This window comes from Elephas maximus, chromosome 21, assembly GCF_024166365.1.
Source record: "Elephas maximus indicus isolate mEleMax1 chromosome 21, mEleMax1 primary haplotype, whole genome shotgun sequence".
Lineage (NCBI taxonomy): Eukaryota > Metazoa > Chordata > Mammalia > Proboscidea > Elephantidae > Elephas > Elephas maximus.
The window spans coordinates 44190004-44216390 of record NC_064839.1 but is presented as its reverse complement, the minus strand read 5'-3'; the positions used below and the strand labels follow the sequence as shown (position 1 = coordinate 44216390).

At 41.2% G+C, this 26387-nt stretch overlaps 1 protein-coding gene across 5 annotated transcripts in view; it reads right to left on the bottom strand.

Annotated features, from left to right (window-relative positions):
- The window catches only part of WWOX (WW domain containing oxidoreductase), a 1109212-nt gene that overhangs the window by 773600 nt on the left and 309225 nt on the right, over positions 1-26387 (bottom strand). For all 5 annotated transcript variants that reach the window (XM_049864761.1, XM_049864762.1, XM_049864763.1 and 2 more), the window contains exon 6: positions 22312-22400. In XM_049864761.1, the coding sequence (XP_049720718.1) occupies positions 22312-22400 (89 nt within the window). The remainder of the gene's footprint in view (positions 1-22311; positions 22401-26387) is intronic.

The window sequence follows — 26387 nt, the reverse complement described above, 5'->3', positions numbered from 1 at the left end:
GGGTCACCAGGTCCTCTTCTGAGGTGCGTCTGCATAGACTCGAACCACCAACCTTTTGGTTAGCAGCCATTTGTGTTAATCGTTTGCACTTCCAAAGGAGTCTGACATACAACAGAAGTTTGTTGAATTACTAAATTGCTGAAAATTAAATAAGATCTCCTTGTGAAGGCACCGTGCATTGCTGCTCACACCTAGGAAGTTCACGGTCATTGGTTTTTAAAACATTGCCTACTGATAGAATTTCTTTTTAAATCCATACAGTCTCTCTCTATGCCAGCATTACCCACAATATAGCTGTTTATATACCACTTCCCTAATTTTTGCCAAATTTAAGGACCACCTGTACTTTTTTTTTTTTTTGAATGCATGGGAAACCAACTCCTTGGTATTTCTCAGCCTCACCCTTTGCAAAAACAACTGCTAAGTGAGGTTGCTGTTCTGATTTTGGTTTTTACAAAATTAACACATGTTAAAAAAAAATTTTTTTTTTAAGATAAATGAGAGTATCTGCCAGTATATACCCTGTGTACAAACAGTAACACTCAAACCAACCTTGGGAAACTCTGCTCTCTGACTCACAGAGCTCATGCAATTAGGCTGCCCAGCAGTGGAAGTAATTAAATGAATAGTCCACAAAGCCTTACAAAATGCATCCGTTACCGAGAAATCAGAACTGTGCAGGAAATTCGAGTGAAGGGCTAGGGCTGGCAGTAAATTATTTGATTGTGCCTACTAAGAACACGTTTACTCTCAGAAATCCAAACGTTTGCCTTCTCTGTTTGACTGTGATCTCCTTGTGAGAGGGTCCGTCTGTCCTCCACGCCAAGGAGGATCTAGTCTAAGGCCTTGTATCTAAGGAGTCACTGGAATTTGTTCACAAGGCTCCAATTAAAATAACATGTGGGCCTCCTTACCCAAGTAAAATGCACCCCTCCAAGCACTTTACTCAGTTGATAAGTGGGGAAAATAAAGGTAACGAACAAATAACTAGCCTTTCCGGAAAGGTATTAGCATTCTTTCAAAATAAAACTACATTTTGTGAACATAAATGAATATTAAGCACTACAAGCCATTATTTATGAACTTCTGCAATTCCGTGGATGCATAAGCTCTACTGAAAATTCATAGGAACATTCATTTTTTAATATATATTTAGAGAATAGCTATAAGTACCAGATGATGATTCCATTACCATTATGCAAAGAGAGCTTATTTAAAACATACCTTCTTGGTTATAAAGCAGAGAGGAGGTTTAATGCAGGGTGACGGAGGTGAGCTTACGTGGACAATAGGGAAAAAAAATTATTTGGGGAATGTGCTTCAGTGCATGGTCAAGTCACTCACACAATAAAAAGTCTCATGCATTTGTCCATTTCCCTTGCCAATGACAACTCTTTCTTCAGTTTTGCCTAGAGATATATGGAGCTGTAATAGAGTTCAGAAAGACCCTGACAGCTGTGTGCTGCCATTCAGACCTGAAAGAGTCTATGTTATGATAAAAATTAATGTGCTCTGACATCCTCTGGGACTCCCCGGGCCCTGGGAATAGCTAATGAAGAAATACAATCTTGCAGGAGAACAGCACAAAGCCCTGGAGTTGAGGATTAATTCACATGTCGTGGAGGTGTGGCCCCCTCTGTCACCAGCTGTAAAGAAACCAGGCCCGACTGCAAAGGAAACCAGCACTAATTGGTTAGAATTATTTCCTAGGTCAGCAGAGGCCAAATAAACAAAGCCTTTCATAGGATAATTGAGCACAAGTTGGTTTCAACCCATCTCTTTGTGCTAAAGCTGTCTTTTCCCACCAAAAAAGGGTCACTCAACATCTCAGTCTCTTGTTGGCTCTGATCTGTGGACTTGGAAACTTGTCCCAGGGAGACGTGGCTCCTTAGTATCTGGGAGGCTACTGGGCATATCCCAAATGGGACTCCTTCAAGAGGGGCTCAGAAAGGTCTTGGCCTTGAGCTTGAAGGAATGTTAATCCCCACAGAGATATTTCACTAGCCCCAATACCCTACCTGCCAACACTTTGGCCCCCAAGTATCACGGTGTCCTAGAAGAGGGTAGAACAATGAAAATAAAACTCAGTTAAATGTTCTTAGCAACATTATTCATAATAGCCAAAAAGGGGAAAAAAGTGGAAGCAACCCAAATATCTTATCAACTGATGACTGGATAAACAAATGTGGTATACCCATACAATGGAATATTACTAAGCAATAAAAAGGAACTACGACATGGATGAACCTCAAAAATACTACACTAAGTGAAAGAAGCTGGACATATGAGATGGTTTCCTTTATATGAAATGTCCAGAATAGGCAAATGCATAGAGACCGAAAGTAGATTAATGGTTGCTGGGGGCGGGAAGGAATGTAGAATAACTACTTAATGGGTACAGGGTTTCTTTTTGGGGTGATGAAAATATTCTGGAATTAGGTATTGGTGAAGGTTGCACAACCTTGTACTAAAAACAACTAACTGAGACACTTCAAAACGGTGAATTTTATGGTATATGAATTTTATCTCCAAATTCATCAATCACTTTCACTTGCTGCACACGCAGCTTTCAAATCATTCAAAAGGCTTCAGGCTTCTTCTTGAAATAACCAAAAAAAAAAAAAAACACACCATTGCCGTTGAGTCAATTCTGACTCACAGCAACCCTACAGGACAGAGTAAAACTGCCCCACAGGGTTATCCAAGGAGCGGCTGGTGGATTCAAACTGCCGACCTTTTGGTTAGCAGCTGTAGCTCTTAACCACTGCACCACTGGGGCGCCACTAAAGTAAGGCTAAATAAGAACTGTATGCACTTGTTGGAAACCCTTGTAGCATAGTGGTTAAGTACTACGGCTGCCAACCATAAAGGTCGGCAGTTCAGATCTGCCAGGTGCTCCTTGGAAACTCTGTGGGGCAGTTGTACTCTGCCCTATAGGGTTGCTAGGAGTCGGAATCGACTCGACAGCAGCGGGTGTGGTTTTTTTTTTTTTTGGTTATGCACTTGTTATGACTTACCTACAAATTCGACTTAAAGACACAGGAGCAGATCTCCTTTGTAACCTGCGGACTGCCTGTATATCTTTTCTTCGTGTGTGTTTGAAATTATCATTAGTAAAAAATTGCAAGAAACAGACAAATTAATTGAGGGGCAGGATAATGGGGCATTTTTATCTGTGTATTTATGCTTTTGCATATTTCTCAAATGTTCTACCATGAGCATGTATTATTTTTGTGGTTGTAAAAAAATCATGTAACACAACATGTTGTACACAAAACAAAAATAAACAGATTAAAACTCTGCCTGGAAAATCATCACAACGGTTCAGCCTTCTAAAACAAAATGAAATCAGGCCAACATGATCACAGCAATCACTATTGCAGAGAAGCAGCACAGTGTGAAACGTGGGTGGAAATCTACACCTGGCTGTCTGCCTATGTGGGTTGTTGTTGTGTGCCTACTGGACAGAGTAGAAATGCCCCAAAGGGTTTCCTGAGCAGTTAGCTTTTTTTTTTTTTTTAATTTTACTGCGTTTTAGGTGAAAGTTTACAGTGCAAATTAGTTTTTCACTAAAAACTTTCTATACAAATTGTTTTGTGACATTGGTTGCAATCCCCACAATATGTCAGCATTCTCCCCCTTTCCCTTTCCACCCCAGCTTTCCTGTGTCCATTCCTCCAGTTTTTCTGTCACTTCCCACCTTTTCGTCTTTGCTTATGGGCAGGTGTTGCCCATTTAGTCTCCTATACTTAACTAAACTAAGAAGCACGTTCCTCACGTGTTATTGTTTGTTTTATAGGCCTGTCTAATCTTTGGGAGTGGCTTCAGTTCTAAGTTAGCAGGGTGCCCAGGGGTCATAGTCTCAGGGGTTCCTCCAGTCACTGTCGGACCAGTAAGTCTGGTCTATTTTTTGTGAATTTGAATTTTGTTCTACATTTTTCTCCTACTCTGTCCTGGATCCTCTATTATGATCCCTGGCAGTGCAGTTGGTGATGGTAACTGGGTACCATGTAGTTCTTCTCAATTCAAGTTGGTAGAGGCTGTGGTAGTTGTGGTCCACTAGTTCTTTGGGCTCATATTTTCCATTTGCTTTTGGTTTTCTTCATTCCTGTTTGTACTGAACATGATTGGACCAACAGATGTATCTTAGATGGCTGCTTGAAAGACTCCAGATGCTACTGACCACTGAGCTGTAATCTTTATGCGAGCAGATCACCAGGTCTGTTCTCCTGAGGAGCTGCTGGTGGGTTCAAACCACTGACCTTTCTGTTATCAGCCAAGTACCTAACTGTTGCACCACCAGGGCTCCTCCCTGTGGAGTTACTGGATATCAAACCCACCCTTCCAATGGTTCAACTATGGAGGAGCAGCAAATAGAACAGAAATGACTGCTGTAAAGCTCCAGGAAGCTTGAATAACATTTTGGGAGGATGGAGGAAAAGTAAAAATGAACTGGCTGGTCCAAGACACCCGGGGGTCAAATGGGAGAGTAGCTTAGGGTTGAAGCCTATTTTGGAATCAGGGTCTCAGGTCATATCTAGTTCTCATCCACCATCAATTAAAAACCTTTACTCTAACAGGGTGGCATTCTAGTGAGGTTGGACCAGAAAGAAAACAGTCTGCTATGTGTTGAGAAGAGCAGAGGAAGTCCCTGAAGGATTATCAGAGTCACATGCCAGAGTTGTGCTGCTTCTATTGCAAAGGCCCAAAGAGGAGACCAGATGCACTACTTCCACAGGGCCGTCATAACAAAACACCACATACTGGATGGCTTAAAACAACAAAAATTTATTCTCTCACAGTTCTGGGGGCTCAAAGTCTGAATTCGGGGAGTCAGCAGGGCCATGTTCTCTCTGAAGGCTCTAGGGGAGAATACTTCCTTGTCTCTTCCAGGTTCAGATAGCTCTAAACATTCCTTGGCTTCTGGCAGCATCACTCCAATATTTGCATCTGTCTTCACATGGTCCTCTTCCCTCTGTGCCGGTGTCTCTGTGTCTCTCCTCCTCTCACATGAAAACCAGTCATTTGGATTAGGGCCCATCTGACTCCAGTATGACCTCATGTGAACTTAATGCTATTTCCAAATAAGGTCACATTCACAGGGACTGGGGGTTAGTACTTGAATATATATTTTGGAAGGACACAAATCAACCCATAACACCACAGTGCCACCATCTAGGGCAAAGAATGACCAGGAAGTACTGATAAGTGATAGAGCTGAACAGAAACCCAGTCCAGCCTGACTCCCAGTCCAGTGCTCTTTTGCCCTCACTCACTCACTATTCAGCCGTATTTAGCTTCCTGGCCTTTCTTACCAATGAAGGAAAAGTCAAGATTTCTTCTCCTCTGCCCCCATCAGGAAGTGGTTTCTCCTCTCCATGGCTGCAATGGGGTCAGATGATATGAACAAATGGCTGAGAAAAGAACTTCAGTGACTAATAAACAGGAACACTCTATTCTGTAATAAACACCTGACTATAATAAAATAAATCCAAGTTTTAAAAATAGTATTTCAGATCTCAACAGCAAAAAGTTTAAAAATAACAACATATTGCCTAGTGTTTGGTGCAGGGATGAGAAAAAGTTACATATAACTTTTCTAGATGGTAATTTGGTTTAATAGAGATCAGTAGTATTAAAAAACATTCATATGCTTTGGCCCAGAAACTGCTCTTGTAGGAATTTATCCGAAGAAACAAGAGACCACAAAGAAGTATGTACAGGGATGGTCACATAGTGCTATGACAACAACAGCAACAAAAATTAGAAGCAACCTAGCATTCAACAACTTGAGATTGGTTAAATAATTTTATCTATATGCAATGGATTATACCACAATCCACAAAAGTAAAATTGGAGAAATATATTTAATAACATACAAAAAAATCATTGAAGACATACTAAGTACTAAGAAAAGTAGGTTACAAAAGAATACAGTCGTCCCTTGGTATCTGTGGGGCACTGGTTCCAGGATTGGTTCCAGGATCCCAAAATCATGGATACTCACATCCCTTATATAAAATGGCCTAGTATTTGTATATAATCTATGCACATCCTCCCATATACTTTAAATCATCTCTAAATTACTTATAATACCCAATACAATGTAAATGCTATGTAAATAGTTGTTATACATTACTGTATTGTTCAGAGATAATGACAAGGCGCTAGGTGAACAATGCTCGAAAAAGAATGCCAGAGAGAGACTGAGGGAGGACCTGTGAAAAGGTGTGAGGCTCTGGCAGGGGATGCCTACACATCACTTTGTTTGCGTGCATTCAGCGTAGTGATCAGCAGGTGGGGAATTCAGGCTTTGCTTTTAGGAACCTTCATCTCCCTCCCCGTCCCGAATATTTTCAATTCACGGTTGGTTGAATCCCCAGATGAAGAACCCACAGAAATGGAGGGGCGGCAATATGTATAACATATCCACTTTACACCCATTAGCATGGCTAGAGTAAGAAAATAGACGATAAGCAGAGTTGGCAAGGATGTGGATGATGGAACTCTCATACGTTGCTGACAGGAATGTGAAATGGTGTAGCTGCTGTGGAAAACAGCAGTTCCTCAAAAAGTAAACACGGAGGTACCATATGACACAGCAATTCCACTTCTCAGTGTATACCCCAAAGATTTCAAAATACATGTCCACACAAAAAACTGGTACACGGATGTTCATGGCAGCATTATTTGTAATAGCCAAAAAGTGGAAACAGCCCAAATGTCCATAAACTGACGACGAGATAAACAAATTGTTGTACGTCTACACAATGGAATATCATTAAGCAGTAAGATGAAGTACAGCTACACGCGACATTATGGATGAACCTTGAAAACATTACGTTAAGATGCCAGACACAAAAGGCTATGTACTGTATGATCCCATTTATACAAAATGTCCAGAATAGGCAAATCCATAAAGACAAAGGCTCAGAGAAGTGAAGTGATTTGCCCAAAGCCGTCAGTTGTTAAGACAAGATCCAAGCCAAGCTGCTCCGACTCCAAAGCCCATGTTCTTTCCAGCACTTCACACTAATGGTGGTCTTTGAGAGATCTTTGCGTACTCTCTGAGCTACACTTGGGGAGGGGAGGAGAGCAGAAAAGAAGATGAGGCCATCATCTCTACTGAACTCTAGGTGGACAAAAAAAAAACAAAAACCCAGACCTGGATGATAGGTGTGCTGTGCCCAGTTCCCCACACGGCAAAAACAAAACCGGTTGCTGTCAAGCTGCTTCTGACTCACGGTAACTGTGCAGCAGCGCTGTGCTCCACAGGTTTTTCAGGACTGTGACCTTTCAGAAGCAGTTCTCGACGTGCTTTTGGGAGGGTTCGAACGGCCAACCTTTCAGTTAACAGTAGAGCACTTAACCATTTACACCACTTAGGGACTCTCCCCTACAGGGCAGTGGATCCCAAACCGCTGACTGTCATGCTGCACATGAGAACTGCCTGGAGAGCTTTTAAAGGTCAGACACCTCCTTCACACCTCTGGACAACTGAATCAGACTAGCTGGGCGTAGCAGCCAGGCAGCAGTGGCGTTTTTTAAAGATCCCTGGCTGGTTCCACGTGCAGTCCAGTCAGGGAACCATCGTCACAGTCTCCCAGGAGTTTTGAGATCTGATGTGGAAAATTGAGACATCATTGTCTTAAGAAGACATTCTGCTAAGATCTGCTTCTCAGGGTCATATAATTTGTCAACTTACCCATTACCTGCACGTCTGAGATTACCAGAAACCTTTTTTTTTTTTTTCCTTTCTGTGTTTGGTTATCAAGTATTGCATAATGTTAGCTCAAACAACTTTTTGATTATGAATTACTGATTGAACGAACTATACTAGCAGCTTAAGTTCAAAAGGCAAAGTGAAGAACTTTGCCCCTAATTGAGAGGATTCCATTTATGTATTTCCAAATGACAAGGTAAGGAATAGATTCCTAAAAGTGAAGAAGAGAAAGAGCTCACAATATTAAAAAAACAGTGTGGTGACAAGTAGTTCACCTAAAAATATCATCTTCCTTGGGGATTTTCAGCAGGCTGCCACAGTGCAACTGTCGCTGATTTATTTCAAATGTATATTCAAGTTTCTAGGCTCACAAGAATTGGCCTCTCAACAATTTACTGGGAAAAAAAAGACGGTTCCCATGTTATTAAAATGTGATTTCAGTGCGGTTTAAGCACAACTTCCCAACATGTCAATTATGTAAACGTAGAATTCCGATGTGACAAAGGGGGTGGTTAGGATGGTACAAGGAGAAAAACCAAGCTGGATTCATGGGCCAAGTTGGGAAATCTAATTTGAACCACAGAAACTGAAATGCTTTTTCCAAGTCTTACATAAATCAGTAGTTCTCTGCAAGTAACCGAACGTTAACCCCCGTGTCCTGGATTTGCTGCGGAGATGGCCGAGCCGGTGCTTTCAGGCTAGGTCCAAGAAGACACGTAGTGGGTTTGGCTCCGAGGGGTCAGCCCTGTCCGCACAAGCAACGCTAGGCTGGCTTGGTTGCGTGGTGCACACCCACACCAGGGGAGTCCTGGCTCATAGCTTCCTAAAAGGGAGCCTTTATGTTTCTTGCCTGAGATAACTATTGTATATGTGATTATCTTAAAATCGGATTCCCAGGATCTGCAAATACTGCCAGAAACAAACAAACAGAAAGCAGCTGCCATAAAGCTGACTCTGACTCACAGCAAACCCATGTGTACGTGTTAAAGTACAACCGTGCTCCACAGTGTTTTCCCCGGCTGATTTTTTAGAAGTAGATTGCCAGATCTTTCTTCTGAGGCACCTCTGTGTAGGCTCGAACCTCCATCCTTTCAGTTAGCAGCCAACTGCATTAGCTGTTTGCACCACCCAGGGTCTCCACCCAAGGAGGTACCAGTTTAAGAACTCTCAACGGCTGAGAATTAGTACCTTAAAAGCGGAGTTCAGTCCAACAAATAGAACAATATGTTTCCACAGTTGTCCTTCCTTCTTTCCTTCCCTCCTTTTTCTGTCCCTCCTTTCCTTCCATCTTATCTATTCATCCAACCATCTATCCACCCATCTTTCCTTGAACTTACTACGAGGCAGTAAATGTGTTAGCTGCAAAGGATGACAGTAATAACGATGATGATACAAGCTAAAATGTATTAAGCACTAGGCAACAGGTACTATGCTTTTTGGACATTATGTTACTTAATCCTCCCAAACAACCTCAGACTGGCATTATCATCATCTCCTATTTTTACCAATGAAGAACCTGAGGGTCAGAGAGATTAAGGGATTTGCCAAGTGATTCAGAGCTGAGACAAAGATGAATTATCCAAGGTTTCTGCTTCTCTGTGGTTCAGTCAATACAGAAAAAAGTATTCCTATAGTGTTCCTAGTGTGATTTTTGGGTGTGTTGCGAATGATCCAAGAAGTGACTTATCAATTCAACCGTGGAGCGGGGAGAAGATAAGGAAATGTGGGAGGCTCCACAGAGGGTGTGGCGCCAAGTCACATCCGGGCAGGAGATGGGCAGGTAGGAGGGAAGCAGTGCCAGAAAAGGCTCAGTCAGAATCTGAATCTGTAAGCATCTCTGTGAGAGGCACAGGATGAGGGGAATATGACCGAGATGAAGATGGAGAAGAGGCCAGACCCCACAGGCCTTGAGGGGCTACACCAGAAAAGGCAAAAACATTTACTATCGCATCCTTTACAGACAAAGTTTGCTGACCTATGCTCTCATCCAATGTTTTTTAAGTGATTGTTGTTTAACGACAGCAACAAAATTAATATTATTTGCTCGAGCTAAAGACATAGTATCAGCTTATGGGCACACTGGTGGGGCAGTAGGGAATGGCAGGAGGAAACCACAGAGTAATTGTATCTATCCTCCAAAGCCTGGCTTTCATTTCTTCCTGGAAGGGAAGTTTTTTGTGTCTTCAATTAACATACATCACTTTGAATTCACGAAACGTGATAGTGATGTCTGAACCTAGAATTCTGCTGGGAAATCAAGAATGTTTATTTTGCAAACATCGTTGTGGGTAATTCAAACACATTTCCATTTATTCCTTAGCAGTGATGACTTTTAATTTTAGCAAAATGGCTCACGGAAATGTTTTCCCTATCAAACTTAGGTGCAAAGTGGCCCCTAATTAATTTAATAATTACTCTTTTTCCACCAAGGGTGTGTTTTTGAAGACAGTTATCGTATAAAATTACCAAAAACTTCTCAAGCGATAGGGCACAGGAGAAGTGAGCTGGTAAATGGTTTAATTCCAGTGGCTAGCCCAGTTCCTGGGACTCCAGTAAACACTGAATAAATACTGAAGATGAAAGAAAATATAAAAGAATGGAAGGGGGGAGGAAGGCCTATGGAGTGCTTAGGTATCCCAGAATACAGTTTGATTACATTTAGGGTGTTCCACTGTTCCCCTCTTACCCAAATCAGGTTGCTTTTAAGGAAACTTGAGTCATCTGGAAAAGAAGCTCAAAGCCAAGGGAAGCAGACCTAGCAATGGCAAAGAAAAGAGTCCAGGCATTTTTCTCTGGAAGAGAAATGTCCAGTATCCTTCAGGTCCATGGCCTTACATCAAAGTAAACACAGAATAACAAAGAGCAGGGGGAAAAAAAAGAGCAGAGTAACAAGTACTCTGAGCTCCTCCATTTTTGCTGAGTCAATTCCAACTCTTAGCAACCCTATATAACAGAGAAGTGCCCCATAGGGTTTCCTAGGCTGTAATCTTTACAGGAGCAGACCACGGGTCTTTCTCCCATAGAATCGCTGGGTGAGTTTGAATTGCCAATCTTTTGGATAGGAGCTGAGCGTTTAACCGTTGCACCACCAGAGCTCCTTGGGGCACCACTGTAGCAACAACAATCAATTCTCCTTGGCTCTGATTTACAGCTCCCAGACATTTCTCCTCTTCTCTTGGTTGTCAAGAACCTCAAAGCTCATTTTAATTTGAATGACTGTGAAAGACCTTATGAGAGCCACACTTCCTCTATGATCACATCTTAGTATTCCACTTTTATACCCCTTCCCTGGTGAAAGTAGATTTTTTATTTCTATGGTATTATGTTGTATATATTCTTAAAAAACCTTAAAATGTATTAGGATCAAGATGGGAACTACACATTAAGAACAGTGACAGACACAGTACCTTGAGACATGTCTGGCAATTTTGTGCATTATAGATATTCTCCTCAACAATCCTGCAAGGTGGATGTGAGAATTCACATTGCACAGTTCTGGAAAGGGATGCTCAAAGATTCTAAGTAGTTTGTACAGGCCACACCTCTAGTAAGTGGTAGAGCTGTGATTTAAACCTAAATTTACTTGACCTCAAAACCTGTGATCTTCCCACTATACCACGGGTTGGCAAACTGTGACCCCTAGGCCAAATCCACCTGATCACCTACCTTTATGAATCGAATTGTGTCCCCCAAAACAGATATGTGAATTTATTGTAAATATGACCCTACATTGTAAATATGACCTTGTTTGGAAATAGGATTTTCTTTTGTTATATTAATGAGGCCATACCAGAGTAGGGTGGGTTCTAAACCCAATCACTCCTGAGCCGTGTCTTATAAAAAGAAGAGAACAGACATGGACACACACACAGGCGTAAGATGCCACATGAAGAAAGACACACAAGGTAGATGCATTTACAAGCCCAGGGATGCCAAGGATTGCCATAGCTACTATAAGCTGAAATAGACAAAGAAGGACTTCCCACCTACAGCCATGCCCTGAATTCAGACTTCTAGCCTCCTAAACTGTGAGAAAATAAATTCCTCTTCTTTAAAGTCACCTATCTTATGGTATTTTTTGCTACAGCAGCACTCGCTGAGTCACTTGTTCTTGTAAATAAAGTTTTATTGGAACACAGACACGCTTGTTCATTACACATTGTCAACAGTTGCTTTCATGCTACAATGGCAGAGCTGAGACGTTGTGACAGAGATGTTATAGCCCACAAAGGTAAAAGTATTTACTCTCTGGCCTTTTACAGAAAAGTTTGCTGACCCTGGCCCTGCGCCATTTTTCTCTGAGTTAGCATTTTGTTTAATAATAGATGACAGTGTATAATCTATTTTAGCAATACTTTAAATATATATATTTAAAATGATTTGATGTCTAAAGAGTTAAGTTTCAAGAAGGCAAAAAAAAAAAAAATGACTTATGAGGGAAGTGTACTTTCCTGATTTTCCAGAGATAGTAAATGTTTCAGAATATGATTTTTGAATACCTTGAGATGGAAAATGTATGGGATGAGAAAAAATCAGCTTGTAGACTTTTAAAAATGTCTTTAAAAACCGTAATTAAGATCTCGATTTAGAGCATTCGTTACAGCTAAAATCTGCCTTTCTGTTTTTCTTTTCTTTTCGTTTTCATACTGTGTAGAAAAGCACAGCAACATGACCCTCTGCTAGGCAAACCAAAAGTGGGTTTCTCATGTTGCGGTAAGAGTAATGCAGCTCTGTTGGCTAAAACGTTACTCTTAAAATTGAGCTGAGGAGAAAAAAAAAAAAGATTAAACCGTAATTTACACATCAGTCTTTAGGGTAATTTATCCCTCAAAATTTAGAATTTATTTATAACTTATGGTCCATTCACTCCCATAGCAGGATTTGAGACAGAAAAATTTGGAATAAGAGTCTAAGAATATCTGAGATGAGTGGATTCCAGTTCTGAAAGCAATTTAGGAAAAAGTGAAAATAAATAACTTGGTTGAAGATTTTCCTCCTCAAATGTTTAAAAAAGAAAGCATAGAAAACCATTATTTTAACTTTTTTAAAACACTACTTTTCTATGTTATTTTATAAAGTGAAACAAAAGCCTAATTTCTTTTAATTACATTGGAGACAGTAAGTTGAGAAGAGAAAGTAGGAATTCATGGTCAAAAGTTTAAGCTCTAGAAATCTTTAGACTTGCATATATTATCTTTAATATGAATATCATATCAATTTTAATTAATTTCCGGTATGATTTGAAACCTTTGATCAATTTGATATTATAGCCAACACGTAACTGAGACTCAAGCGATGCATTTCCTAAATTATATGCCATCCTCAAATTTAAAATGATAGAATTGGAGTCCCAGTACCCATTTTATCAGAATACATGAAACTCAAATCTTAAAACATTTTCTGAGAAAGAGAAAAATGTTTACAGAGCTCTCAGTACGTATTGGACACTGTTCTAACGCATATTCAAAATGTATACTTTTCAGTAAAGTAAGCAGCTAGGAGTAGGGACAAAAAATGGGTAAAAGCACCACCAACAACGCACTATTGTTTCAAAGTCCATTTCAGAAAGTCCCAAGATTTGGTCTGAATGATTAGAAAGGGTCCCAGCTCTTCCTAAGCTGATGGAGGCCTCCGCCCACAAGGCGGTGTGGGGTCTGGCTGCTCTCCAGGCTTGCAGTTTAAACAAAAATATCCTTCAAAACTCAGTTTGATTGGGACTTACCACAGGCTTGTGTTTGGAACTTTCCAGTAATGCCCAAAATAATTTGACCTGAGACATACTGGCCGACCACCACCACTGACTCTGGGGAGAAATGTCTGGAAACAGGCTGAGGCTTCCTAGTCTGACCACCCAGAAGACTGAGTAGAGAATAATGGAATAAATAAATGAAAATGGGGGTGGGCAGGCAGAGAGAGAGTGGGCAGAGGGCGTGCTGAGCCTTAAGAAAACTGACTTTTCAAACCAAGCATATGTGTCCTCTGGGTGGACAACTACACCATCACTGAAGAAGTATTCTTGCCAGAAAATTACACATGCATTTGATCAAGCCTCTAGAGTTAGCTACCAATTCACTGGAAACTTAGGAGACAAAAGAACATGTTAAATGACACCACAGGGATGCAATCATCAAAGTATGGACCGGAAAACTGTATAGGACCAGCAATCTGGTCCCATAAAACAAGAGGTTACATGAAAAATAAATAAATAAATAATGTGAAAATGGAAGGAAAACATATAGATTAAAAGAGACTTAAGAAATACATTTTATTTGAATCCTGATTTAAATAAGCTATGAGAGAGACAGGCAGAAAGCTAGAGACAAAAAGAAAATGAATATAAATGTTAATGTTTGAAGCCACTAAGTTTCAGAGTCTACCACCTGCCTGTCATTTTGTCCCACTGTGGTGGCTTGTGTGTCACTGTGATGCCGAGAGGTATGCCACTGGTCACCCACCAGAGCTTCCAGACTAAGACAGACTAGGAAGAAAAGCCTAGTAGTCTACCTCCAAAAATTAGCCAATGAAAACTTTATGGATCATAACAGAACACTGTCCAACTTGCTTACTTTGGACCCATCAACAAGAAGGACCAACTACTAGAGAAGGATATCATGTTTGGTGAAGTAGTGGGACAATGAAGGTGTAGGAGACCCTCAGTGAGATGGACTGGCGCAGTAGCTGTGCTGATGAACTCAAACATGTTGGTGACTGATTCTGAGGACAGTGCAGAACCAGGCAATGCTTCATTCTGTTGCACACAGGTCACCATGAGTTGGAAAACACTCATGGAAGCTAACAACAAGTTTCAAAGTAATTTGTTACTCAGTAATAGATAAACAATACAAAAATGTATACTGAAAAATATATGCCTAAAATGTAGGTAAAAACACCAAAAGTAGTTGCTTTCACTAGGGGTCCTAATACATAGCATAAATATAATACAACCCATAACTAACAATGCACAAACACCAGAAGATAAAGTAGATACCTGGAACTTCCTAAAAATTAAACACTTATGCTCATCAAAAAAAAAAAAGACTTCACCAAAAGAGTAAAAAGAGAACCTACAGACTGGAGGAAAAAAGTTGGCAATGATATATCTAATAAAGGTCTAAACTTTAAAATCTATAAAATACTTCAACACCTCAACAACAAAAAGACAAATAATTCAGTTAAAAAATAGGCAAAGAATCAATGCTAATAAATGACATTAATAAGATACAAACCATAACTAACAACATACAAACTTCAGAAGATAAACTAGATAACTAGACCAAACTAAAAAACCAAACCCAGTGCTGTAGAGTCAATTCTGACTCATAGCAACCCTACAGGACAGAGTAAAACTGCCCCCATAGAGTTTCCAAGGAGCACCTGGTGGATTCGAACTGCCGACCCTTTGGTTAGCAGCCGTAGCACTTAACCACTACACCACCTGGGCTTCCAGATAACTGGAATCTTCTTAAAATTAAATACTTATGCTCATCAAAAGACTTCAGGAAAAGAGTAAAAAGAGAAGCTACAGACAGGGAAGATTTTTTTGGCTATTACAAATCCAACAAAGGTCTAATCTCTAAAATCTACAGGAAAATCCAATATCTCTACAACAAAAAGACAAATAATCCAATTAAAAAACAGGCAAAAGAAATACACAGACACTTCACTAAAGAAGACATGCTAGTGGCTAATAGACACATGAGAAAACATTCAAGATCACTAGCCATTAGAGAAATGCAAATCAAAACCACAATGAGATACCATCTCACACTGGCATTGCTGGCATGAATCAAAAAAAATGGAAAATAACAAATGTTGGAGAGGCTGTGGGGAGATTGGATCTCTTATGCACTGTTGATGAGAGTGCAAGATAGTACATACAACCATTTTGGAAAACGATATGGCATTTCCTTAGAAAGCTAGAAAAAGAAACACCATATGATCCAGCAATCCCACTCCTAGGAATATATCCTAGAGAAATATGCGTCATCACACAAATAGATGTATGCATGCCCATATTCACTGCAGCATTGTTCACAATAGCAAAAAGATGGAAACAACTTAGATGCTCATCAACAGGTGAGTGAATAAACAAACTATGTTACATACACACAATGGTGTACTATGCAACGATAAAGAACAATGATGACTCTGCCAAGCATCTCACAACATCGATGAATCTGGAGAGCATTATGCTGACTGCAATAAGTCAATTACAAAAGGATAAATACTGTATGAGACCACTACTATAAAAATTCATGAAAAGGCTTACACACAAAAAGAAATAATCTTTGATGGGTATGAGGGAAGGGAGGGGTGAGGATGGAAAAACACTAGACAATAGATAAGTGGTAACTTTGGTGAAGGGCAAGACAGTACACAATACTGGGGAAGCCAGCACAACTTGTATAAGACAAGGTCATGGAAGCTCCATAGACACATCCAAACTCCCTGAGGGACCAAATTGCTGGGCTAAGGGCTGTGGAGACCATGGTCTCGGGGAACATCTAGCTCAACTGGCATGACACGGTTCATAAGGAAAATGTTCTATATTCTACTTTGGTGAGTAGCATCTGAGGTCTTAAAAGCCTTTGAGTGGCCACCTAAGATACTCCACTGGTCTCACCTTTTCAGAAGCAAGGAAGAATGAAGAAACCAAAGATACAAGGGAAAGATTAGTCCAAAGAACTAATGGACCACATCTTCCATAGCCTCCACCACACTGAGTTCAGTACAACTAGACGGTGCCCAGCTACCGCGGCTGACTGTTCTGACACGGATCACCATAGAGGGTCCTGGGCAGAGCTGGAGAAAAATGTAGAACAAAATTCTAACTCACAAAAAAAAAGACTGGACTTACTGGCCTGACAGAGACTGGAGAAACCCTGAGAGTATGGCCCCTGGACATCCTTTTAGCTCAGTAATGAAGTTACTCGTGAGGTTCATCCTTCAGCCAAAGATTAGACAGGCCCATAAAACAAAACGAGACTAAATGGGCACACCAGCCCAGAGGCAAGGACTAGAAGGCAGGAGAGGACAGGAAAGCTGGTAATAGGGAAGCCAGTGTCAAGAAGGGAGAGTGTTGACATGTCGTGGGGTTGTAAACCAATGTCATAAAACAATATGTGTACTAACTGTTTAATGAGAAGCTAGTTTGTTCTGTAAACCTTCATCTAAAGTATAATTTTAAAAAAACGGGCAAAGGCTATGAACAAACACTTCACCCAAAGAAGACATTCAGGTAGCTAACAGACACACAAGGAAATGCTTGCAATCATTAGCCACTAAAGAAATGCAAATAAAAACTACAATGAGATACCATCTCACTCTGATATAACTGGCACTAATAAAAAATTAAAAAAAAAAAAAAACAGAAAATAACAAATGTTGGAGAGGTTATGGGAGATTAGAACTCTTATGCACTGCTGGTGGGTTTACAACATGGTACAACCACTATGCAAAATGATATGGTGCCTCCTTAAAAAACTAGAAATAGAAATACCACACAATCCAGCAATCCTATTTCTAGGAATATAAGGGTCATCGCACGAATAGACATATGCACACTCATGTTCACTGCAGCATTATTCACTATAGCAAAAAGATGGAAACAACCCAAGTGCCCATCAACAGATGAATGGATAAACAAATTATGGTACGTATACACAATGGAATACTAAGCAACGATGAAGAACAATGATGAATCTGCAAAACATTTCAAAACATGGATGAATCTAGAGGGCATTATGCTGAATAAAATAAGTCAATCACAAAAGACAAATACTGTATGAGACCACTATTATAAAAACTCAAGAAAAGCTTTATACACAGAAAAAAGCAATCTTTAAAGCCTAGGAGGGAGAAGTGGGCAGGTAGGGGAAATCACTAACTAGGTAGTAGACGAGTGTTAACTTTGGCGAAGGGAAAAACAATACACAATATAGGGGAAGTCAGCACAACTTGACCAAGGCAAAGTCATAGAAGCTTCCTACCCACTACCCACTGCCATCGAGTTGATTCCGACTCATAGCGACCCTATAGGACAGAGTAGAACTGCCCCACAGAGTTTCCAAGGAGGGCCTGGGGGATTCAAACTTTGGTTAGCAACTGTAGCACTTAACCACTATAGGTTTCCAGAAGCTTCCTGGATACATCCAAATACCTTGAGGGATCAAGTTACTAGGGCCGAGGGCTGGGGATCATAGTCTCAGGGGATATCTAGGTCAATTGGCATAACACAGTCATAAAGAAAATGTTCTACATCCCACCTTGGTGAGTAGCATTCGGGGTCTTAAAAGCCTATGAGTGGCCATCTAAGATACATTTATAGGTCCCATCCTGTCGGGAGCAAAGGAGAATATAAAAAAACAAAGACACAAGGAAAATGTTTGTCCAAAGGACTAATGGACCACATGAACCACAGCCTCTACCATTTTGAGCCTGGAAGAACCAGATGGAGCCTGGCTACTACCACCGACTGCTCTGACAGGGATCACAATAGAGGGTCCCAGACAGTGCAAGAGAAAAATGTAGAACAAAATTCAAATTCACAAAAAAAGACCAGACTTAGTGGTCTGACAGAGACTGGAGGAACCCCTGAGACTATCGCCCCCAGACACCCTGTTAACTCAGAACTGAAGCCACTCCGAAGTCCATCCTTCAGCAAAAGATTAGACAGGCCTATAAAACAAGCAGTAACATATGTGAGGAATATGCTTCTTAGTTCAATCAAGTATAGGAGACCAAATGGGCAACACCTGCCCAAAAGCAAGGAGGAGAAGGCAGGAAGGGACAGGAAAACTGGAGGAATTGACATAGGGAACCTGAGGTGGAAAGGGAAAGGGGGAGAGTGCTGACACATTGCAGGGATTGCAACCAACGTCACAAAACAATTTGTGTATAAATTTTTGAATAGTAAACTAATTTGCACTGTAAACTTTCACCTAAAGCACAATAAAATTAAAAAAAAAAAATTGGATTCACACAGATTCGGGTTCAAATCCAGGACCCATCATTTAGTAAAGTGAGTTAGATTCTCTGTGTATCAGCCTTTTAATTTGTAAAATGGAGATAATAATCATTAGATAATACTAGAGTCATTGTAAAAACTAAAGAGAATACACGTATAAGTGCTTAGCACCTTGCCTTGCACAGAATAAACAAAAAGCCAGCCAGCAGCTGTTATTTTTAAAATCATTATTAGCAGTGGTCATTTTAAACTAAAAAAAAAATCAAACCCACTTCTGTCTAGTTGATTCTGACTCATGGTGACCCCATTTAACACTGCTCCAGAGGGTTTTCTTGGCTGTAACCTTTACAGAAGCAGATGGCCAGGCCTTTCTTCCACAGTACTGCTGGGACGGTTGGAACTGTCAACCTTTAGAACAGCAGTTGAGCACAAACCATTTGTGCCATCCGGGAACCTTCATTCTAAAACACACACCCCTTACCCCCTAAAAGAGAAGACGACGATATCCCCGAAGAAGCTGAATCCACATCCCTTCCTGCTGGAAGGCTCGTGAGGGTGGCTCTGCAGTACGACGAGCTGCATCTCGTGTCAGGGTTTGTATTTGGCATCTGCTTCTACCTTTTCTACCCAAGGACTTAAACGAGCTGCCTATCCCGGCGTGGGGAAACATGCTTGAGCGCGGGCATGAACTGAGGCAACAAAAAAAAAACAGGAGCAGGAAAAAGGAGCCTGACCAGTCTCTGGTGTGCTCACTCTTCTGCAGGCTTTGAAATGGTATCTTAAACGGGGGCATCCACATGGAACTCAAATTTAAGGGTTTTTCTTTTCTTTTTTTTTCAGTCCAACCGCACAAAAAGAGATTGGTTCTGAACTGGCAGCCTTTCTTTCATTTGTCATTATGTTTTACACACAAGGAAAGTTTCATGTCTGAAGATGGGAGGTGATGATAAGAATAGAGCTACACATGTTTTTGGCAGCTGAGTCACTAGCACTTGAATTCACTTCTGACAGTTCTCAGAATCTAAAGACCTGCAAGTGCTAAACTGTCATCTGCCTATCCATGAGAGATTTCTCTCTGGCAGTATTTCAAAAGTGAAATCGCTCTCTTTTATGCATATTTTCGCCACCACAATATTTCTCTAAGCCATGTAAAATACTGTGCTCTCAAGAGACATATACAGAGAGGTTTGCACTACAGAGTTTTCTAGAAGGAAAATTGCCCATTTCTAGCCTAGAATGCAAAAATTCAAACCCACTGGCTAACATTTAGGATTAGGGCAAAATGGGTGATAGCTTTCTTTCTCTAAGAGTTTGACCTTGGTGATAACAAAAGGCACTTGAGTTTGATGATTTCCGAAATGCTTAATGGTTAAAAACTAATGGTCCCATTCAGACTTGGAAGATGATCCTGTTATATAACAGTTGGCTCTCTTCAGCAAAACTGCTCACATTCAATGCAGACTGAAGCAGGGGTGGAGAAAGGGGTACAAGGGAGTAAATTTAAGCTATCAGTAGACCTGCACGGTATCAGGAAGAGGGTAAAGAATCAGACTGAAATCTTGCATCAGTCACCAATTTACCAAGTGGCCCTGGAACAGTCACTCCGATTCTTTGAGCCTCTGTTTCCATTACATTTAAAATGAAAGCCAGTACAGCCTGGTGGTTAAATGGAAGCCTTGGATCTCAGCCCCTTTACTTACCAGCCATGTGCCTTTGGGTAAATTATGTATCTTTTCCAGTCTCACTTCTCTCATTTATATAATGGACATAATAATAGCATCAACCCTAAAAGATTGCTTTCATTAGAAAATGCATCCAAGCCATTCTTAGTATGTGGCCCATAATAAGCACTCAATAAATTAGCTGCTACTGCTGTTATTACAGTTATTAATATTGGTATTATCATTATTATTCCTTCCCAAACAATCACAAAAATACTAGGTTGAGGAGTTGGCTGTTAGCACTAAAAGACTTCTTGCTGACAATTGAGATTATGGCTTCTTTCAGGTTAACTCAACTTCCAAGAGCCACAATTCTCAGAGTCTAGAAGGGCGCCTGGACTTCAGAAGCAATCACAGAATATTTCTTAAGTGAATGACCAAGGGGATAAGTGAGTGAGGAGGGAGTAAATGAACCAATGTCTTGGAGCTACTGTTGCACCCTGACTTCCGGTTCTCCAGCACTTCTGATGGGCCAGCAGCAACCAAGCGTTGAGCACTGCAATGTCTTCTTGAATCCTGAGAGGCATTTTTTCCCCCGCCAACAAAAAATGTCTATAATCGGGATGCGTCTTACAATTGGTTAAGCACTGCAAGCATCACCCAGCAGGGCTCGCCCAAGATTCACTGATTGGCTGGGGGATGTTATCTAACTGCTCCTGGGGTGGCATGGTGTGTGCTTACAGGATGGTACAATTCTCCACAGTTACTCGCATCTAGATCTCAACGACTCAGGCTGCTTGCTTGATCCAGAAAGGGCCTTAGACAGCAAACTTTTTAATAGTCTGAAAGAACCGAGTGAGAAATTAACAGAGACACAAGAGGGATTGGATACTGGCCAGTATTTTGAGGTCAGATCGACATAGTACGGCTTGAGTTTTTGGTATAAAATACTGTCCCTCACTTCTGTCAACAGCTCGGAGAACTGTAAAACCAAACCTTCCCAACAGAGCTGAACCCAGAGACAGTTTGTAATTTATCAGATGTCTATAAATTCAGCCCTTCTGGTGCCACTTTTGTAACTGTCTTATCCTCAGCACCACCTGTACTAGTAGTAACTTAATTTTCATATTTAAATCAACTCACTTAAAAAAAAATTAAAGTTATTTCTTAATGAAATTTAAACCACTATGTTAAATGAGAAACCAGTGTTGCTTGCCATAAATATTAGTTAACTGTAAAAATAAACACTTGGAAACAAAATATTATAATTAAACTGTAGCTAGCCACCACTGCTTTCCTGGGCTCTGGGTCTGAGGCCCGCCCTCTCTAACAGAAAGGGAGGTCAGCATGTGACAGCACGAAAATACGCCATTGCCTAACCAAGGATTTCTCCTTCAGGCAACTGCAGAGGTTGAAAGAGGATAGAAAAAAGGAATAAGTTTCTCACTTGTGTCAGTCTATGTTCTGGAGCCATGTTTTTGCCCCACATAAAACCATTGAAGGCTTGGCAAACAGTAGACCCTTTGCATGCTCTGGGTCTCAGGCTCTCTGCAGTATTGGATAACTGAGGTTACTTACTCCTGAATGCAATTAAAGTTACTTTTCCTTGATTGTGAGATATACTTTTTTTTTAATTTTCAAAAAAATATCTATTTTCAGGATGCATCTTACAACTGGATGCCTTTTATTAGCCACTTGTACTAGTGCTTTGATAGTGTTTTGTTAGGTTCCCGCCCCTGACCCCCCAGGAAACTGTGATTAGATTGATGACACATCACATAATGAGGGTGACTTAGGGTCAAGGAAATACCGTACACCTTAACAGGGCAGATATAAATGAGCCTCCTATTTGGATGCCAAGACAACACGGACGGCACTGCATTCTCCCAGTTGTGTTCATCTGATAAAGACATTACAATAGCAAGAAATTATGATCTATAATCTTCAGCTGGAACACTCACACATTCTTGGCCTTGAATGCTTCGGCAAAATGCTGCACGCTACGCAGCTGAGCGAGGTCCAGGGTCATTGCTTCCACCTTGGCTTTATGCTGGAATGAGAGAAAATAAAAAGAAATGATAAATAACAGCAAGTTTAGTTCACGGTATCAAGTTACAGTAAATGTGTTATGGAACATGTCGGAATTCCCCTGTTTAATATTAGACGCCCAGAGAGAATATAAATCATCTGAACGAATGGAAGAACAGAGCTTTTACTGCCAAGTTCAGGCAGGATGTGAGCCTGGGATGCTGCTGAACCTACAGGCTGGGGGTTGTGCTGTTTTTACTCAGCACACAGAAGGGGCTCCAAAAGGTCTTCAGGCTAACATTATCTCCTCTCAATCTGTGCCCTGAAAACAAGAGCAATCAGAGCAGCAATACAAAGCCTGTCTCGTGCGAGGATTCAGTGGGCAACATTTTCATCTCCAAATCACATCCAGGTATGATTCTACCAAGCCTGTGTCAAAAATTAACAACGATTTATTTCTAGAAAGTACAGGAACAGGCAAAATCTATGCCAGTGGGCCTTAACTGACACAGACTCCAAAGAGAACCTTGGCTTAGTAACCCATAAGACTCTACAGACAGGTGGGACATGCCTGGATAATAATAATGATGCTAATAATGGAGCCCTGGTGGTACAGTGGTTAAGAGCTCAGCTGCCAACCAAAAGGTTGGCAGTTTGAATCCACCAGCTGCTCCTTGGAAACCCTTTGGGGCAATTCTGTTCTGTCCTATAGGGTTGCTATGAGTCGGAATCGAGTTGACAGCAACGTTTGTTTTTTGGTATAATGGCTACTGGCTACTCAGAGCCTACCACAGGCCAGCCATTTTAGATACACTGGTTCATTTCATCCTTGCAACAACTGAAAGATGGGTAGTATTTTCCCATTTACAATGTGGCATCTTCTAAGAGATCACAGAGCTAAGAAGAGGATGGACAATGATTGACCCACGTCAGTCTGACTCCAAAGACAAAGTTCCCTCCTGCAGAGAAACTAGAAGTACAGGAGCAACCAGGATTTGAAGTAATCGTGTCCCACTAGGCAGCCTCCTGACACACTTCTGGAAAAAGAGATCTTGGGGATGACTTTCTGACTCGCCTTGTTTTTATGAAGGCACTCCCAGATTTTAAGTTTGGCTGGACTCAGGAGTATGAGATAAGATACCATCACTTCTTAGGTCTAGTTCCTCTGAAGGACAAACAGCCAAGAATGCCAGGGCCACCTGCCTATTCAGGTAAGAAGAACCCCATAAAAGAGATGGTTAACATGGGAGTTCATGTCTAGACTGTGATGCTAAAGTGAGACTGAGGAGAATAACATGAAACTTCTAATGCTGTGAAGGAAAGGCAAGCAACACTGCTGAGAACATCCTCCACCCAATCTGTCTTATTCAGGGGTGGATGCGAGTTGTGATGAGATGGTTAGTGAGACTGGTCTATCTTGGCCTCCCAAGTCCTGAGCTCCAACCCAAGTCCGAAGCTTTGAACAATAAGCCTCAGGCACAGGCAGCTGGGAAGCACACTGAACACGTATTAGTTCTGTGACTTTGGGCCATTTAACATTTCTGAGCCTCAATTTCCTTATTCATAAAAGATGAATATTAACCACTCACAAAATTGTAAGGGTAAGTGTTAAGTACCTAACATCCTGCCAGGAATAGAGTGGGTATTTAATAAAGTTATTTAAGTAGCAGACGTAAGATGTCCACTGTGTCAAATTATTTTGCTGTGTGTGCATGTTAAGTTTGGGGTCCCTGAGTGCTTAAAGCTCTCAGCTGCTAACCAAAAGGCTGGAGGTTCGAGTCCACCCAGAGGCTCCTTGGAAGAAAGATCTGGTGATAAACTTCCAAAAAATCAGCCATTGAAAACCCCACAGAGCCCAGTTCTACTCTGACACATACGGGGTCACCATGAGTTGGAATTGGCTCGACAGCAACTGGTTATTTTAAGATAGAAATCTGATGCCACTCAGCAATAAATGAGACTTGGTGACCGATATTGCAGCATGGTGGATGAGAGCTAATGATGTCCACAGGTCCTCCCAGAAGACCAGATCACTGATTATCCGGATCCTGGAGGATGCAAGTCATGTTTTCTAACAGAGCCCAGTTTCAGGGAAAGGAGATGCAGTGCGATCAAATGACCTCCCCAAGCCACAACAGGGTTATCAGTGGCAAGGGCAAGTTTTGCCAACATAGATTTATATTCCTGCTCTTGGTAGATGCTCAAGCGTACAGATTTTGGAAGGAGGAGAAGCATTAACCTGATCCAAGAAAATGGACAAATGCCAACAAATGGACTTTGTTAAAGTTTTCTAAGGTCTGGGAATATCAGAGCTGGAAGGTCCACAGACAGGCAAGGCCACATCCCTCGCCCTATAAAGAAGGAAATGGAAGCCAAGAGATGTGAAAGGCACTTAGGTGAGATCACACCATGTTGGGCCTTCAGATGAGGAACAACACCCCACATCCTTTAAATTCAAATAACTGAAATTTATCTGACCATTAAAATCTCTTCCATGGCTAACTTTACCCCCCACAGTGATTCTTATGTCTTCTGTCTTATGGAGTCTTGGTGGTATAGTAGTTAAGACCTTGGCTGCTAACCAAAGGTCGGCAGTTCAAATCCACCAGCTACTCCTTGGAAACCCTGTGGGGCAGTTCTACTCTGACCCATAGGGTTGCTATGAGTCGGAACTTACTCGACAGCACCTAACAACGATAACACTTAACTCTTCCTATTTGACACTCAGCATGAGCAAGTAAAGCAGCCTTTCACCCTCACTTGTCCCCAGCCTCACTTCACTGGGGGATGCTACTCACTGCCATATAAAGTCTTACAGAAATCTGAATTTATCACAAGAATAAAGTCAGAGCTTCACTATATCGGGCAGGGGTGGTAAAAAGATTTTTACAAACCCACTATGGAAACTCCAAGGGATATGCAGGCTACATATTATAAAAAATGCACACACATGTTTCCCCCCTAAAACAGGGAGAACATTCCCAGATGGTGACCCCAAAGTAATATCCCAGCAAGAATGATGCCACAGCCATGTGGCCAGTACATTCTTCTGTACATGTAACTGACAATTGGAAAGTTGTCTTTTGGTCCTCCCCCTGCACTTTAACACAAAGCGCAGAGCTGCCACTACCAATAAGAACAAAATAGAAACATATATATCCAGGGAGAACAAGGGGTCACAAGCCATCAAGTAGTTCAACAGACTAATCCACAAGCTGTGGGTTACTAGGCTCCTGGGGACAGTGATTCAAGTCCACACACTATTATTCAGGTACTTCTCCTGTCCTAGGTATCGGGTTTCCTGTTTCTGCTACTGGCCCTGAGAAATGCAGAGTAACAGCCTAAAACATAGGGAGTTCAGTGCGGAAAAAATGTAGCTCTTAGAATTTGAGTGTGTATATGTTTTTATATGTTTACGTGTATGTATTGGGGGGTATGCTCTTCAGATTGCCTAACAATCTTAGCATTCTGGAAATGTTTATCCTGGAACGTGCTCTAAATGGGAATGCAGTGGCTGACAGGTTTCAGACGGGGGGATGAACTGCTGATCGTTACATGAGGACAACAGGCTTAGTCTGCCAATGTGAGCTTTCCCACGAGTCTGGCGGTGAACCTGGGATTGCCCACGGTTCACTTCCTTGATTTAACCTATGACCTTTGTTGTTGTTGTTAACTTTTATTTTGAACTAATTATAGACTTATAAGAAGTGGCAAAAACAGTACAGAGAGCTCTCGTGGACTTACCATCCAGCTTCGTCCTATGGGCATATCTTACGCAACCGCAGCACATCATCAAACCCAGAAACCGACATTAACTAGACTGCAGGCCTAACTCTGATTTCACTGGTTTTTGCGTGGACTCAATTTTTTTTTTCTTTTTTGGTATGCCTTTGTGTACACGATATTTTATCACATGTGGAAATTTGTGTACCACACCACATTCAAGATATAGAACTGTTCCATCAGCACAAAGGAGCACAGGACAGTTTTCCTAAGAGGAATCAGAATT